This window comes from Cupressus sempervirens, chromosome 9 (genome assembly GCF_028749045.1).
Source record: "Cupressus sempervirens isolate cs-2001-9-10 chromosome 9, ASM2874904v1, whole genome shotgun sequence".
In the NCBI taxonomy this organism is placed as follows: Eukaryota; Viridiplantae; Streptophyta; class Pinopsida; order Cupressales; family Cupressaceae; genus Cupressus; species Cupressus sempervirens.
Window position 1 is genome coordinate 633981387 of NC_143126.1, and position 18379 is coordinate 633999765.

At 37.5% G+C, this 18379-nt stretch overlaps 2 protein-coding genes across 7 annotated transcripts in view; one reads left to right on the top strand and one right to left on the bottom strand.

Moving 5' to 3' along the window:
- Positions 1-18379, top strand: part of DCL2 (dicer-like 2) — a 445017-nt gene that overhangs the window by 100966 nt on the left and 325672 nt on the right. For 5 of the 6 annotated variants that reach the window (XM_089801429.1, XM_089801434.1, XM_089801433.1 and 2 more), the window contains exon 7: positions 16674-16814. The exons of the other annotated variant lie outside the window; for it this stretch is intronic. In XM_089801429.1, coding sequence (XP_089657555.1) covers positions 16674-16814 — 141 coding nt within the window. The remainder of the gene's footprint in view (positions 1-16673; positions 16815-18379) is intronic. 6 annotated transcript variants of the gene reach the window in all.
- On the bottom strand, positions 3312-9665 carry LOC149540314 (uncharacterized). Its single transcript, XM_089801440.1, has 2 exons — positions 9026-9665; positions 3312-5903 (listed from the first exon to the last, which is right to left on the bottom strand). Exon 1 carries the CDS (start codon positions 9663-9665, stop codon positions 9234-9236), a length of 432 nt encoding a protein of 143 aa, XP_089657566.1. The 3' UTR covers positions 3312-5903; positions 9026-9233.

The window sequence follows — 18379 nt, forward strand, 5'->3', positions numbered from 1 at the left end:
TTTGGGGCGATGTGTGAAAACCTCACAACAGGTACCTTACAAGTGTGAGAACCACATTGACAATCAGATGCTTGATGTTTCAAAGTGAGACACCAAATGTTTAATTCTCTCTTGATATAAAGTCACTTCTTGTGCCAAGCCTGCAAAGCAAGATCACATGCTGACTTCAAGGTCCCTTTACTGTGCATACTCGCTTAGTGAAATGGTATGATTTGATGGATCATCAAGGGGACTTACGCTAGTTTGCTCAAGACTTTTTAAACCCAACTAATGATTTGGCTCTACATTGTGCAATAAAAAATATATTTTGATTTTCAACTCTAACTTAGACTTAACTTTTGCTACTACCTTACCTTTAACAATGAATGCAAGGAAATATTGACGAACTTGGACTCTACTAGGTGCGATCTCGCTAACGACTCCACCCACCTAGTACAAGCTTCTATTGTAGATACTAAAAATTTTCAAATCAATAGTTCACCTTTAGTCCCATCAAGTAAATGCAAACTGAAGATTCCATATCAATTGAAGTTATGGGTTTTGATCATTTGCTTACCATCCAAGGCAATTCTTACAATGTGTATGAAGCTAATGGCTTGGATTTGTTTGAGTCTAATAGGTAACCATCCACAATTCCTTTCATCCACATAAACTAAACTACTTTAAAGAAAAATCTAATCTAACAACTTGAAATGAAAATCTATTCAAAATGAGAGATGTAGATAACCATGTAATAATGCAAACTTGATCACAACAATTCACCATGCAAGACACAACAATAAAAAGTAGAGCAAATTTGGCATTATATTCGTGACAATTCTCTAACAACCACCTTTACAAATGAGAGGGGGTGGGGTTTATATAGGAGCCCCAATTAGAATGAACGACTAGGATTGATTTAAAATCAAGGGCCTAGATTAATCTATTAAAACCCTAATTAGGGCACTAAAAGTAGTCTATAGAAATGAAGCACCACAAAATTAGCCAATGAAAAGAACTCAAAGGCTTGGGGACCAATGAGAATCATGGAAGCTGCCTAGTCATCATACAAGTCATCATCCAAGATTTAGACTCCTCCCGTCTAGGAAAATCAAGGAATTTAAGCCAAATTCTACTAAGGTCCTCCATGTGAACACTGTGAAGGCCTCCATGTTGCATCTCCATAACTTCTAACTGCTCCATGTATGTGTCTTGTGTGTTATCCCAGTTCAAAGAATGCAGCTATAGATCATTAATAGGGAGCATGAGGGAGAGTAAGCCATTCAAGTGATTCTCGCCAAGAGCCATGCCTGTGAAATAAAGTGATTCCAACCTTTCCACTAACTTCTTTGAATCTAACTCACTGGAAGCATCAAATTCAAGATCAAGGAGCTCCTTGATTGCATAAGGACCTTTCAACATATCCCCATGATAGGATCCTTAATGTTGCCACACTGTGTGCAAGCATGCTTATATGTAGTCTTCTTGGTAACCAATGAGAGATATCAGTAATCAAAGTCATAGGTGCTCCCTCTATCAATAACTCCCTCCTTCATTAGGATTGATCTGGGAATAGCTCTTAACACCTTGGGATGAGGAAAGACCTATTTGATGGGCTCAAATTCCTTCCATATCTCGTCTAATCCTCGAGCCTTTCTATAATTATGGTGCTCTTGCCATGTGCTTGAACCATCCTTGTGAGAAAATCTTCTTCTTGTCCTCTAATATCAGTTGTCCATTTTTTTTACTATGTTGCAAGCACAATGAGAACCCTGGGAAGTGGGAACATAAGGGACAAGTGTTGAAACCCCCATGCCTTGCTGGGCTTACATATTTATTTATGATTTCTTTCAACGTCAAATTTTCTATCACCAACTTATTGTTTTCTTTAGTCAGTTTACACACTCTTTCTTCTATAGCATATGCATTGCCCCTTAATTCCTCAAACTCTTGCTTTGTAGTCGTTGGTCCAATATCGTGAGGAGGTATGATAATCATTAGGAGTGATCTCATCCCCATTCTTGTCTCTTATAGGAATATCCAAATGCACTTTGCGAGACCATGCCTCATCTCGGGTGATCCTATGAATCTTTTTTGCTGGTTCAAACTCCCTTGGTTTTCCAGTTCTGCTTAAAAATGTGTCAATATCTTCAATAGGAGGAATCTTTTCTTCCCTTCTTTTCTTTATGCCTTCATTTTATCCACTCAAGAACGTCAAATAAGTCCATATTGTCATTCATCTTCACAGTCTCATCGAATCCTTTCAATGTTGAGATTACCTCATTGTCTTTCTCTTGTATGTTAGGATTAAGAAGCTTCATGTCATCATCCAAATCCACTACCAACTAGACTATAGGGCAAGATGGCAATATCTCTGTATCTTGCTGAACTGAATGCATAGATGAGGCTACATCTTGACTCCCTTGGGATAATACCTTTATATCTCCACCTTGCATTCAATCACCACTTGAAACTTGTGTCTCTGTTTCCCTAGTCGATGAAGAACTAGAAATAGGAGTAGGCATGGTGGGTTTGTGCCTATGGCTCCCAATTTCCTTACTAAGTTTTCTACTCGATGCTTGTAATGCTTCTTCCCCTTTATCCTTTTCTTTTAGAACTTGTGTTATTTGAATGTGTAATCTTGAAACACTACCAGTTCCTTCATTGCCTTTTGGAGAAGAGTCTTCCTTTTGCATCTTTGCATAAGTGAAGGTGACATACTATCTCATCAGCCTGCTTACTCGCTTGTCTACCCATGCCCTTGATTTATTAATTATTTCACTCATCAAGATCCTCAAATCTGAAGGTTCATCCTTTTGTGATCAATTAGGTGGCTCAATTGCTTTGCTCTTCTCATACTCATTGCTCAGATGAAGTATGTTCTCATCATCTTTAACTTGATCTTGAATGGGAAGACCCCATATTTTTCTCATGAATTCAACTGACATTCTAGACCACCTCTTCCTCCTCACGGCCTCTTCGTTCATAGGATTCATCCAATAATCCTCTATATCTATCTTGTAGTGCACCAATATTATAGTCAAAGGAACCAACAAATATAAATATATTTTTCTTTTTCAATGAAAGCATTTTTATTTTATTTTATTTGTTATATTTATTTTCCTTGATCTACAATATTGATGTACATTCCTACAATACATTTAACTAACTTCACTAACCACTTTAGTTCCTTCCAACCAGAACATTATTTGAAATTCGAACAAAATGTCTTTATAACCAAATGTATCAATTTCAAATGGAGACACACATTTTCTCTTAGAATCATTTTAGAAACAAAAACATAACAACTTTACTCATTTCTATATACTATAGGATAGTGCATGATATATAAATTTCTTTAATCACTGAATGTAGCAACATATCAACAAGTACAGTCCACTTATACAGTCCACTTATACAATTTTCCAGCTTACAAGCTGTCATAAAACACAAGATTGGAGTTACCCAAGGGTGACTCTCCCTAATACAATAAGAATTCACTCGGAAGTATGTTTTTGTTGCACATGAAAATAAGACAACATCCTTCTTCTCTTCAAGTCTTCAATCCATAGATCACAACCTGCAGTACAACACACACAAACAAGCCCATGGTACTCTCCTCCCAACCTTAGGCCTTTTAAAGGCCACCCCCGAGCAGGGAGAACCTTGACTAGGTGGACATACATTATTAACAACCATTTACAACACAATGCTCACATTACAAAACTGTTCACACATTTTACAGTTGACAAATAAAACCACAAAAATTCCCAACCAAGGTAGACCACTTAGGATCACATGTAGATCCATCTCAAGGGGTAAGGGTGGAAAATGAATGTTGAGGAGACTCCACCTGCAACTATGCCTTCATTAGGCTATACACTTTATACACATGCCTTCACAAGGCAACCCAACACCACATACATGCCCTCACATGGCATCTTTACAATACTTATAACTCCAGCAAGGTGGCATATGGGGCCCATAACACCCATATGGCATCCCTCTCCTACTCTAGGAGAGACTCTCACCCAACACATTCCCTATGCACCCCTTACCCTCACAAGGCTCTCTTTCCCTCTCAAGAGATGAGACTCACCTTGTCACACCCAAAACATAAAACTGCAACAAGAACATATGAATTCACAACACAAAGTAAATCACAATACACACATACACCAAAACTGAAACATGGTCTCTCAACCTCACAGAACACAACATTACAACACACCATATTACAACTACATTACAGAAAACTCACATGCATAACACAATAAAAATAATCTACTTAATAAAAAACTTTCATAGCAAGGGTACATAAGGTTACCAACCTGGTTTCCAAGCAAATTTGAGCTCCCTCTCTTTTTACCAGCAATCCTCCTCCTAAGCTATCTTCTTCTCCTTGTTTTTTCCCCTTTTCCAAAATTTTACCCCACTTAGATTCTTTTTCCAGATCTATCCAAAAATTCTCCCCCCAAGAACTCTCCAACCAACTCTCTCTAAAGAATGTTTTCTTTTGTTGCTTAAGTTTCCAAATTCGGCCAACTTGGGAATCCACAATTTTTGGGTGCTCTTTTCAATGCCTAGGGAAGCTTATAATACTTAAAAATGCCCCTACACCCTAGGTATATCATATGGGCTTTAAAATAAGACCTCAAACTACCCCTAGGGATGGCGTAAACCTCCTAGAAATTCACAAAAGGTGTGCATTCGACCTAGCATGGCAAGAATCCCTCTTGGACCCATAAATACACCTAGGGAAAAGAAATCCTACCAAACCACTCCTTGGTTCACTCAACCACCTACCATCCCACTAAGCATGCTACAAAGGAGAACATGTGTCAAGTGACACCACAATACACACAACACACTTGGCAAGCCATCAAGAAAAACAAATTTACTTTTATAGAATCACAATAATACACAAAAATTGGTTTTACAAATAAAATACAAGGGTAAAAAGGTTATACCCTCCTTAGGGTTAACCTTGGTTTTTCCAAACACCTAGCAAGGTTCTCCATAAATCCATGGGCTTCTTTCCTGCACACTTATTGCAAATATCAGTAGTCCAAGAATAAGGTGATAAAATGATAATGTAAATATAAATCACATAGATTCTATCATCAATGAATAACATAACTAATATGAAATATGTATTTCCATTCATATCACATTACACACTTCACATTTGTAGCAATTCTCTAATCTAGATAGTAAAACATTATGATCATTTATTCTTATAGAAAATTATGGAATTAATCTACCTTAAGCAATGCATCAAATATAATATAAGTATACAATTCTAGTTTATTCAAATGATACATGAATTCTTAATGTTACTCTAAATATGCTAAGACATGATAATCTAGCACCATATGGAGACCACAATTCAAAAATCAAACATTCACTTGAGTATAACATAAGCTTTAATCATGACATATGGATCATCAAGAAGGTAAGTAAGCATATCTGAATAACATCATAAAAACTACTTAGAATATTAGTGTCCTAGTAACATCATAAGGAATCATCATATAGCCTAATGATATAGGTATCAATGTCCCAATAACATAACATGAAATCAAATAGTCTAAGGATCAAAATATCAATGTCCATAGTGGGTAATAATGTGTCATATAGAGTCTAACTATCAAAGTCCAAAAGAAACAAAATGTCAATAGTGCTATGATGGTCGCGGCGGGACATGACATCCTCCCCCTCTAGGCATGAACTTCCTGCTGAAGTTCATCAAATAGATAGGGGTAGTCACGTCTCATCTGCATCGTGTCCTCCCATGTGGTTGTGACCTCATCATAGCAATCCCATTGGACCTTAACCTGGTCCACTTCTCTGCCTCGAAGTTGAAGGGTCCTGCGGGCCAATATGCGAATGGGCTCTAGGGACAGCTGGCCATCTGGTGCTACCTGCATAGAAACCCAATCTATAACATGAGATGCATCATAAATATACTTCCTCAAGGAAGAGACATGAAAAACATCGTGGATGTGTGATAGGCTAGGTGGCAAGGCTAAGCGATAAGCAATTGGTCCTATCCTCTCCAAAATCTCAAATGGCCCAATAAATCGAGGAGCAAGCTTAGAGCGCTTTCCAAAATGGATTGGACTCTTGTGCGGACGCACTCTCAAAAATACTCTATCTCCCACCATAAAGGCTCGATCTGTCCTATGGGCATTAGCATACTTCTTCTGTCGGTCTTGAGCTTCCCTGAGATGTTGCCTAATCAACAAGACTTGCTGCTCCATCTCCTTGACAATCTGTGGTCCAACTGTTACCCTGTCCTCAATCCTATCCCAACTTAATGGTGTCCTGCAAGGTCTGCCATATAGGGCCTGATAAGGTGGCATGCCCAAAGAAGAATGGTGCCCATTATTATAGGCAAACTCTACTAGATGCAAATACTCCTCCCATTTAACTTGATTATCCATCACATACATGCGCAACATGTCCTCTAATACTTGGTTAACTCTCTCAGTCTGCCCATCTGTCTGAGGGTGGTATGCTATGCTCAAGTTAAGCTTAGTCCCTAGGGCTCCCTGTAACTCTCTCCAAAAGGAGGAGGTAAATATAGAGTCTCTATTAGAAATAATCTTGCAAGGAATGCCATGGAGTCTCACAATGTCTCATATGAATACTTGTGCTACTGTAGGAGCAGTGAAAGTGGTACGTATAGGTGAGAAGTGGGCCACCTTGGTCAATTTGTCAACTGTCACCATGATGGCATTGTGACGATGAGAAGACATAGGAAGACCCACAACAAAATCTATAGAAATAACATCCCACTTCCACTCTGGAATCTCATGAGGATAAAGTAACCCACCAGGATGTCCATGTTTTGCCTTAACTCTCTGGCACTCTAGGCATCTAGCAACTATCCCTGCAATATGCATCCTCATGCCGGGCCAATGAAAGAGTCGTCTCAAGTCTGCATGGAACTTCCTAACCCCTGGATGTGTTGCATAAGGTGCCCTATGAGCCTCAAGAACAATAAAATCACGCAATCCTCCAGTAGAAGGTACATAAATGCACCCTCGGTGACGTAGAAGTCCATCGGACTCTAACACATAGTTGGAGAACTTCCCCTGAAGAGGCCTCTGAGATCTAATCATCTGACACACATCCCTATAAAAATCATCCTCTGGTAAGTGCTGCATTATTCTCCCCCTCAAATCTGTGCTGGTGACCATGGATGACAACTCATGGCGTCTCCGACTTAAGGCATCTGCAACCACATTCTCCTTCCCCTTGATGTAGTGTACATCAAAGTCATATTCACATAAAAACTCCATCCATCTCCTTTGCCGAGCATTAAGGTTCGGTTGAGAGAAAATATATTGAAGGCTGTGATGATCTGAGTGGAGTTCAAAATGGTGTCCCAAAAGGAAATGGCGCCATCTAACCAAGGCATGTACTACTGCTGCGAGCTCAAGATCATGGGTAGGATAATTGAGTTCATGAGTCTTAAGTTTCCTAGACTCATAGGCTATAACTCGCCCATTCTGCATGAGTACTGCCCCTAACCCATTCAATGACTCATCAGTACACACTACAAAGTCTGTAGAGGGATTAGGTACTACAAGAATAGGAGCACTAGTGAGGGCCTTCTTCAACTCTCGAAAAGATCTCTCACATTTTTCTGTCCACTCAAATTTCTTCCCTTTTCTCTGGAGAGAAGTAATAGGATGTGCTATCCTTGAGAAACCCTCCACAAAACGCCTGTAGTAACCAGCCAACCCCATAAGGCTCCTGACTTCTGTAACTGTCATCGGTGCTGGCCAGTCTATAATGGCTCTAATCTTTGATGGGTCAACTGAGATCCCATCACCTGATATCACATGACCTAGGTAGCTGATCTCTGTGTAGAAGAAAGAACACTTCGGCAAATTGGCGTATAATTGATTATCTCTCAAGCATTGAAGGACTTGTCTCAAATTTTCTTCATGCTCCTGTTCATTCCGTGAATAGACCAATATATCATCCAGGAATATCACCACAAATCTATCCAAGAATGTACAAAATACTCCATTCATAAGGCTCATGAATATAGATGGGGCATTAGTTAGACCAAAAGGAACCACTGTAAACTCATAATGCCCATATCTCGTGCGAAAAGCAGTCTTATGGATGTCACTCTCCACAATCCTCAACTGGTGATATCCTGACTTCAGATCAATCTTTGAAAACACTCGAGCACCTTGAAGCTGGTCAAATAAGTCATCAATTCTAGGAAGTGGATAACGGTTCTTAATGGTTAGCTTATTAAGTTGGCGGTAGTCTATGCACAACCTCAAGGATCGATCCTTCTTCTTGACAAAGACAACTGATGCTCCCCATGGTGAGACACTAGGATGAATGTGCCCCTTCTCCAAGAGTTCTTCTAGCTGAATCTTGAGCTCATTGAGCTCATTAGTAGTCATCCTATATGGAGCTCTAGATATTGGTTGGGCCCCTGGAACCAAATCAATATGGAAATCCACTGTCCTGGGTGGAGGCATACCCGGTAATTTAGAAGGAAATACATCTCTAAACTCTTGTAACACTGGGTAATCCTTGAGACATGGCCCATTCTCCTCTCCCTCAAGATCATTAATGGTAATAGCATATAACTGACACCCTTTTCTCATACATCGCTTAAGCTGCATAGCGGAGATCATGCGGAGGGACACAGGTCTCTGAACACCTGAAATCACTATAGGTGTACCATGATCATCATTACACTCCACCTCCTTCTTCCTACAATCCACCTTGGCATGGTGAGCACATAGCAAATCCATACCAAGGACTACATCATATGATCCTAAGGGGGTGATACGTAGATCTGCACAAGTAGTGATATCCCCAATTTGAATAGGACAATTCCTGACCATGGATCTAACCAATACCTTAGCACCTGAGGCTAACTCTACATCCCAGCTAACATCTTGCTTAACTGCCACTAGCCTACAATGCTCCACAACTAAGGGTGATACAAAAGAATCAGTAGCTCCTGGATCAAACAATATAGATATACTACTACCACCAATAATACCTGTAGCCTCTATCACGGTAGCCTGATGCTCAGCCTGTCTGTCATCTATTGCTGCAAATACTCTATGAGAACGTCCCATGTCACCCACTGTTGGTTCGGATGCAGCTACCCTCTTTCTATGTGGACAATCCCTAGCAATGTGACCCATGCCACCACAAGAATAACAAGGTCCGCGGGCCTGAGTTTGTAATCTTGTAGATCGGGGCTACTAGTGTCCCCCTGTCTGAGTAGATCCACTAAAACCACCTCTAGTGGGCTGCTGAGTCCGTGCTGGAGGTGTATGAGAAGCTTGTGATCTATGATCCTGACGAGAACCCTGTGCCTGCCTCTGCTTGGGCTTAGTGCCCTGGTATCCCTGTGGAGGCTTCTGCCTCTGATCCTGCTGTGACTGGGGGCCTCTAAAAGATCCTGAAGACTGTCGCTGATTTCCCTTCCACTGTGACCTAGGTGAAAAAAGGGTAGTACCCTGACGCTGAGATCTATCATGGGTATTCTGAGCCTTATTGCATACATCCTCTGCAATAAGAGCCCTCTTCACTGTAGCTCTGAAGCCTACTGGTGCTGCCATGCGAACCTGTCTTGCAATCGAGGGATTAAGACCTCTAATGAAATGATTAATCCGGAGCTTCTCATCTCTCATATAGTCAACATAAGGGAGGAGCTCTAAAAACTTATTCTCATACTATGTTACTGTCAATCCCCTCTGCTGTAAGTCATGGAACTCATCAATCTTTCGCTGCCTGTAATGCTCTGATAAATATCTCTCTCTGAACCTTTGTAGGAAGGTATCCCAAGTGAGAGTGTCCATATCAATATCCCCCATATCCTTCTCCTCATCCCACCATTTGGAGTCTGGTCCTCGCAAAAGGTGTATAGCAAAACGGGCCCTTACATTACTCCCAAAAGGACGCAACCCATAACATCTCTCCAAACATAACAAGAAGGATTCTGCCTCTGAACCATCTGTGGACCCATGAAAAGGGGGTGGCTAAAGACAAAGCAATTCTTTAATCTCGTCTCCTATATCCCGGGGTGCTCTCGGTACAGGTCGAAGTTCTACCTGTGCATCTCGTGCACGTCTACCACCTCGTCCACGCCTGCGGGCGTTACGAGTGACCACTGGCATCCTACAAAAAAAGAGTTTAAGAGTCAGGGTCAAGAAGCTTTAAAGTTCATTATTGGAGTCTCAAACAACTAAGACAAAGTAATTCCTCTCTTTTTTTTTTTTTTTGTGAGGAATCATGGCCAAAGTCAACTTAGGGTGGGTGTCCTGCCACCATAGTTGCTTAGCCAACGTCCCACATTGGTTAGATATATTAAAGTGTTATCTTCCATTGCATATGCATATATGTATATTTATTTATTTATTCATTATTTTTAAAAATATTTTATTATTATTATTTTTTTAATATTTTTTTAAATTTATTTATTATTATTATTAAATTAAATTATCATTAATAGGTAACTTCATGGACATCAAATTATAATAGCACTTATTCATGATTACTAACACATTACCACTTAGTTGCTTCATTATCACAAACTTATTTAAATAATTATCTCTTAAGTAGTTTCAATAAAAAATAAAACTCATGTGGGCAAATAAAATAAGTGCATTTTAAATTTGTGTAAAAGAGAAAGATGGCATGGTGGGAGTGGGATTTGAACACATGACCTCTTGAATTCCACCTTTTCCACCCACCCCACTAACCAACTTTCCCTCTTTTACTTCATGTTTTAAAATAGAAAACATTTTAATAAGGGGGATCCCATTTGAATTTGGGTCAAAGAGTCAACTTATGATCAATTTGAAATTCATTTCTTTATCTTTCTCTTCCAACCCTAACCCTAATTCGAAATTAGGGCTATGACAAAGTATAAAAGTTATTTTTCCCTCTTTCTTATGTTATTTTTCATGTTCCTTCCATAGGGTTTCAAACCCTTATGCATTTCTTTGTTTTTCCCTCTTGTTATTGTGTGTATGTTTCTGTTTTTGTTTTGTACAGGGACTTGAATGCTATTGGAGATGGAAGCAAGCTTCCATGGAGGATAAATGATGTGTATATGTTTATCTTTGATATACACACACATATCCTTGTGTGGATATATGTTTGAGATGGATAGAGCTCAATATTTGTAGAGGGATCCATGTTTAGCCATGCATGAGTTCTCTGATATATCCTATGGCATTATTATGCCCATAATTTGTTGTAGGTTTTTTTTTTTTTTGGTTTCATGGATATAAAGATGAGCATTTTATTATTAATTTCTAGTGTGAGAGGGGGTTGTCCCTAGCCTTGCCTGTACTTAGTGATGAGCACACAAGAGAAAAACAAATTCTGTCATTTAAGAGTCAGTCATATTGCATTAGTGTTTTTAGAGAAATGAAATCGAATATTTCCAAATGCTTTCTGGGTTTTCTCCAGAAGGGGTCTATTCAGGTCTTACGCGGGCAAAATCCACAAAATTTGAACGCACACAGAGTTACAAGTCTTTAATAAAAGCATCATTTTTTTTTATAGCATATTTTCTTTATTCATTTCAAAACTGGGTTTTGAAGGCAAGATCAAGGGCTATGCACAGCCATGCATTGATCCCTTGATACCATGGTCTGTATCAACATGCATATATGCACAACTTTCTTATTGTATTGTGACATGTAGTTTTTCGGATTCATGGTTATATATATATTTTTGTTTTTTTTGTGTTATCACAGATTCATATTTTTAATGTCTAGTATTTGAATACAGTTGAAAAGAGTTTCAGATCTACTACTTAAATTTTCTTTTCAAACCAACAAAATACTCAAAACTAAAAACCATATTAAGTTTTCTTTTTCAACAAACAAAATACTTAAAACTGGAAACATAATTTAAAACTGGAAACATAATGAGCCTAGGTCCTAGTTTTGGAAACCTGGGCTCTGATACCAAGTGTAGTGCACCAATATTATAGTCAAAGGAACCAGCAAATATAAATATATTTTTCTTTTTCAATGAAAGCATTTTTATTTTATTTTATTTGTTATATTTATTTTCCTTGATCTACAATATTGATGTACATTCCTACAATACATTTAACTAACTTCATTAACCACTTTAGTTCCTTCCAACCAGAACATTATTTGAAATTCTAACAAAATGTCTTTATAACCAAATGTATCAATTTCAAATGGAGACACATATTTTCTCTTAGAATCATTTTAGAAACAAAAACATAACAACTTTACTCATTTCTATATACTATAGGATAGTGTATGATATATAAATTTCTTTAATCACTGAATGTAGCAACATATCAACAAGTACAGTCCACTTATACAGTCCACTTACACAATTTTCCAGCTTACAAGCTGTCATAAAACACAAGATTGGGAGTTACCCAAGGGTGACTCTCCCTAATACAATAAGAATTCACTCGGAAGTATGTTTTTGTTGCACATGAAAATAAGACAACATCCTTCTTCTCTTCAAGTCTTCAATCCATAGATCACAACCTACAGTACAACACACACAAACAAGCCCATGGTACTCTCCTCCCAACCTTAGGCCTTTTAAAGGCCACCCCCGAGCAGGGAGAACCTTGACTAGGTGGACATACATTATTAACAAACATTTACAACACAATGCTCACATTACAAAACTGTTCACACATTTTACAGTTGACAAATAAAACCACAAAAATTCCCAACCAAGGTAGACCACTTAGGATCACATGTAGATCCATCTCAAGGGGTAAGGGTGGAAAATGAATGTTGAGGAGACTCCACCTGCAACTATGCCTTCATTAGGCTATACACTTTATACACATGCCTTCACAAGGCAACCCAACACCACATACATGCCCTCACATGGCATCTTTACAATACTTATAACTCCAGCAAGGTGGCATATGGGGCCCATAACACCCATATGGCATCCCTTTCCTACTCTAGGAGAGACTCTCACCCAACACATTCCCTATGCACCCCTTACCCTCACAAGGCTCTCTTTCCCTCTCAAGAGATGAGACTCACCTTGTCACACCCAAAACAGAAAACTGCAACAAGAACATATGAATTCACAACACAAAGTAAATCACAATACACACATACACCAAAACTGAAACATGGTCTCTCAACCTCACAGAACACAACATTACAACACACCATATTACAACTACATTACAGAAAACTCACATGCATAACACAATAAAAATAATCTACTTAATAAAAAACTTTCATAGCAAGGGTACATAAGGTTACCAACCTGGTTTCCAAGCAAATTTGAGCTCCCTCTCTTTTTACCAGCAATCCTCCTCCTAAGCTATCTTCTTCTCCTTGTTTTTTCCCCTTTTCCAAAATTTTACCCCACTTAGATTCTTTTTCCAGATCTATCCAAAAATTCTCCCCCCAAGAACTCTCCAACCAACTCTCTCTAAAGAATGTTTTCTTTTGTTGCTTAAGTTTCCAAATTCGGCCAACTTGGGAATCCACAATTTTTGGGTGCTCTTTTCAATGCCTAGGGAAGCTTATAATACTTAAAAATGCCCCTACCCCCTAGGTATATCATATGGGCTTTAAAATAAGACCTCAAACTACCCCTAGGGATGGCGTAAACCTCCTAGAAATTCACAAAAGGTGTGCATTCGACCTAGCATGGCAAGAATCCCTCTTGGACCCATAAATACACCTAGGGAAAAGAAATCCTACCAAACCACTCCTTGGTTCACTCAACCACCTACCATCCCACTAAGCATGCTACAAAGGAGAACATGTGTCAAGTGACACCACAATACACACAATACACTTGGCAAGCCATCAAGAAAAACAAATTTACTTTTATAGAATCACAATAATACACACAAATTGGTTTTACAAATAAAATACAAGGGTAAAAAGGTTATACCCTCCTTAGGGTTAACCTTGGTTTTTCCAAACACCTAGCAAGGTTCTCCATAAATCCATGGGCTTCTTTCCTGCACACTTATTGCAAATATCAGTAGTCCAAGAATAAGGTGATAAAATGATAATGTAAATATAAATCACATAGATTCTATCATCAATGAATAACATAACTAATATGAAATATGTATTTCCATTCATATCACATTACACACTTCACATTTGTAGCAATTCTCTAATCTAGATAGTAAAACATTATGATCATTTATTCTTATAGAAAATTATGGAATTAATCTACCTTAAGCAATGCATCAAATATAATATAAGTATACAATTCTAGTTTATTCAAATGATACATGAATTCTTAATGTTACTCTAAATATGCTAAGACATGATAATCTAGCACCATATGGAGACCACAATTCAAAAATCAAACATTCACTTGAGTATAACATAAGCTTTAATCATGACATATGGATCATCAAGAAGGTAAGTAAGCATATCTGAATAACATCATAAAAACTAAGAATATTAGTGTCCTAGTAACATCATAAGGAATCATCATATAGCCTAATGATATAGGTATCAATGTCCCAATAACATAACATGAAATCAAATAGTCTAAGTATCAAAATATCAATGTCCATAGTGGGTAATAATGTGTCATATAGAGTCTAACTATCAAAGTCCAAAAGAAACAAAATATCAATAGTGCTATGATGGTCGCGGCGGGACATGACATATTTTGTATTTGTATATCAATCCTTTGTTTGTTTGAATCTTTTGGAATGGATCAATATCTTTTCTTTTGGATTTGACAGTCCAATCCACACTCTAATTTCATCCATGCAAAGTGTGAAAGTCAATCAAGGTTTAGATATGATTTATTTTGTACTTAGAAATGATCTTACTTTGCCATCACAAGGGGGAAAAGGCACCCTTGTATGGACATTCTCAACACTTGAAAATTTCCATGTTTGCCCTTGGAGGGAAAATCAACCTCAGTTCGGACATCTCCAACACCTTGAAAAATTTCCACCTTTCCAAACTCTCCTCGAGGGAAAATTCACGTTAGCTAGGACAAATTTGACACTTAGACAAATTTTGGACTCCAAACTGATCACTTGAGGAAAACCGACCCTAGTCTAGACAATTTCTAGACTTCCAAAAAATTTCATGTTCTGCTCTTCGTCTTGGGGAAAAAACAACTCCTGTCTGGAGTTTTCCCTGACTTGGAAAAATTTCGAGCCAAGATTCCCCCAATTGGTGGAAATTCATGGTATGCTTGTATTTTGACATCAACCACTTTGAACTTTTCTTGAAAATGCCAAAACAAGAAGGGAAATTTATGTATAGTCCGGATTTTGGCCAAAATATTTATAAAGAAAAAATGATTTTCCTAAGGATTTTAGCAGATAATCAACTTTTTAAAGGATTTTAAGGCCCGTATGCATGAAATATGCATTTAAATTGAATTTTGGACTACTTGATTAGCCAAAATTTAAATACATTGGGGATTTTACATTCAACCCATTATAACATGGTCCGAATAGACTTCAATTTTAACATTCCCACCTTAAAATCATGACTTGGACATTTTGGCTCTGTGTTACCCCTTTGTCCTTTAAAGCTCTAAATTGCACAATGCCATGCCAAAGTTTGCCCAAACCTAACCACTGTGGGCAAAAAACTGGGGTCCCAATTTGCAATGGGGTGATAGTGTGGAAAGGTCTACAACAGGTTCCTAATCAGGGTGTCACTCATTGAGATCATATTGTCATTAGGGGATAAGTGCTTATTGGATCTCATGTGATGAATACATAGCAATTCCTTTTGGCTCTTTAATATTTCTGTATTCTAAAATGTATTTGCTGTATGATCTTATATAATTGTTTGTGTTCATGTGAAGTTCCATGCTAAACTATTCGGTTACATGATTATTATGCTCCGTGTTTGATAAATGCATATTATATTTGATCTCTGACTTGTGTTTTCGTTAACCTTTTGTTTCCTTGATGGTTCTCACTTACATGGTTATTTGTTTAATACTAAGATATCAAAGATAGTTTTATTCTTTTTCATATTAATTTTACATTCTTTTGATGCCTAGATACCTTTTCAATCCCCTATATTCTTTGTTAGTGTAGGAATACCAATTTAATTCTTAACTCGTATTTTTTAATTCCATGTGTCTACATTGGTCATTTATATTCATTAGTCTAATAGTTTTCTGTTAGTTTCAAAAACATAAGAGTCAAGGGACATCCCAAATGCAATTAAGTGCATGCAATTGCCAATTCTAGATTTTGTTGCCTTGTACTAATATATTTTGAAACTTGAGTTTTCAATTCTTTGACAAACTTAGTTCAGTATCTTTAGTCTTGAAATGCTGGTCATCCTTTGTAAAGAAAACCTATTATTCTCACTCAAAACTTTTGCATCAGCCTCAAGAAAGTGATAGAAAAATTATTTATAGTACTCCAAACAGGATGTGTTTCTATGTATTCAATGATATACAAGTGAGGTTTTATTCAAAGTTATTGACGACTACATTTTCTAATTATTTCAGCAAGCAAGACAATAGTTTTTTAGAACAAAGGTTTTCAAACCTTGTTAATGCCATGGTGGTGACTCCATGTGGTAAATTTGGTTGACGAATTTTTGGTATTATATTGCTTTATAAAAAGGTATATACATTTTACGATACAACAGAATTGGGGAAGCTCTTTTGTATCCTTATTTTTGTCATTTTTCTTTTTGACATAGGTATATACGCTTGAAGATACAACAGAATTGGAGTGCGTTCTTGCCTATCCTGATTTGAAGAGAAATTATTATGATTCTAGAGAGGTTCCATACTCTTTGTTACAAAAGTTCGGCATAGAATTGGAACGCATCCAATACAAGGTGAATTTTACCTTATTCGATAAGTTGTTCTTTGATGAGGTTTAATTTGAATTAAAAATTTTAAATGCATGGAATTGCAGTTTTATTGGTAATAGAAATATAATTTTGTTATAGAACATGAATTCTGATTCTAAAGAAAGATATTTATTGTTTTATCTGAGCAAAACATTGATGGTACTGATGCCAATCTGGAAATAAGTACAACCAAAATGTACAAATGTCTCAAGCTCTAGGAAGCTGTCTAAATCCAAAAACAGAAAATAATCAAGCCTATCTCAATGAGGCCCAAGGTGCTGTTTTATAAGCAATGGAGAAGCTTCTAGACACATTTTAGGTTCCCCCATCTTGTTACTCTAATTTTGAGCTTATAACACTTTTGTAGCACTGACTCCAAAAAAAGGCAAAAGTAAGAGCTTTGATTATCGTAGATCTATAGCTCTTTGCAATACTGTATATAAAATCGTGACCAAAGAAATGGCTAATAGAATTCAAAAAGTAATACCCTATGTCAAGAACTAATTGGATTTGTCCAAGAAAGATCCATATATGATAGAGTTATAATTGATCACAAAGCAATACACTCTATTAAGCAAAATGAAACCCCAAGTATGCTTATTGAACTTGATATTTGTAAAGCATACGACAAGGTGGATTGGCAGTTCTTATGCAAAGTGCTTGAAAAGTTTGGGGTTTGACAAGCAATGGATTAACTGAGTATATGAATGCATCTCTACACCTAAGTTCTCTGTCCTACTAAATGGAACCCTTGAAGGGTTCTTTGATTCATCTAGGGTTCTTAGATAAAGGGACCTATTGTTCCCATTCCTTTTCATAGTCATGGCTAAAGCCTTAGGAAGAACAATAAACACAGCTAGAATGGAAGGAGACTTAAAACAGATTAACCTTCCTAGTAATATGGAACCAACTACCTATCAACAGTTTGTTGATAACACCATGCTATTTAGATGTAGTGCCATTACTGAGGCCAGGAAAATTAAGGAAATTGTATCAACTTATGCAAAGGCTTTGGGTCAAGAAATTAATAACACTAAATCAGAATATATTTCATCAATATTGAGATGTAGGGTGTACAAAACATTTGTAATATCCTTAATTTCAGGATAGGGGAACTTCCATACAAATACCTAGGCTTCCCCTTGGACAAAGAAACTAGATCAACAAATTCATGGGATAAGATAAGACAAGATATGATAAAATAATAATATTAATGTCCAACAAAAAATCAGAAAGGTTTATGGGACTGAGCATACAAACAGAAGAGTCAACCCCACCAAAAACACCAAAACGGTGTCAGAAAAGAAACAAAACAAGATAGAAAACCAAGAAACACAAGATAAGGACTATGAACCCTTCCTTGGAACAAAGTAATCAGAAATAGAAGGATATAATTGAGGGCAATTCAAAGTCCTAGATCTATGTTGAGGCCCGCTGGAGGAGTGCCATTGTCTAAAAAGACTGATAAAATGCCTGACTGATCTAGGAGTAGTGCTAAAAGGCCTTTTAACATCCCGTGACAGAGACAAGGGGGAGTAAAAGGCAGTAAT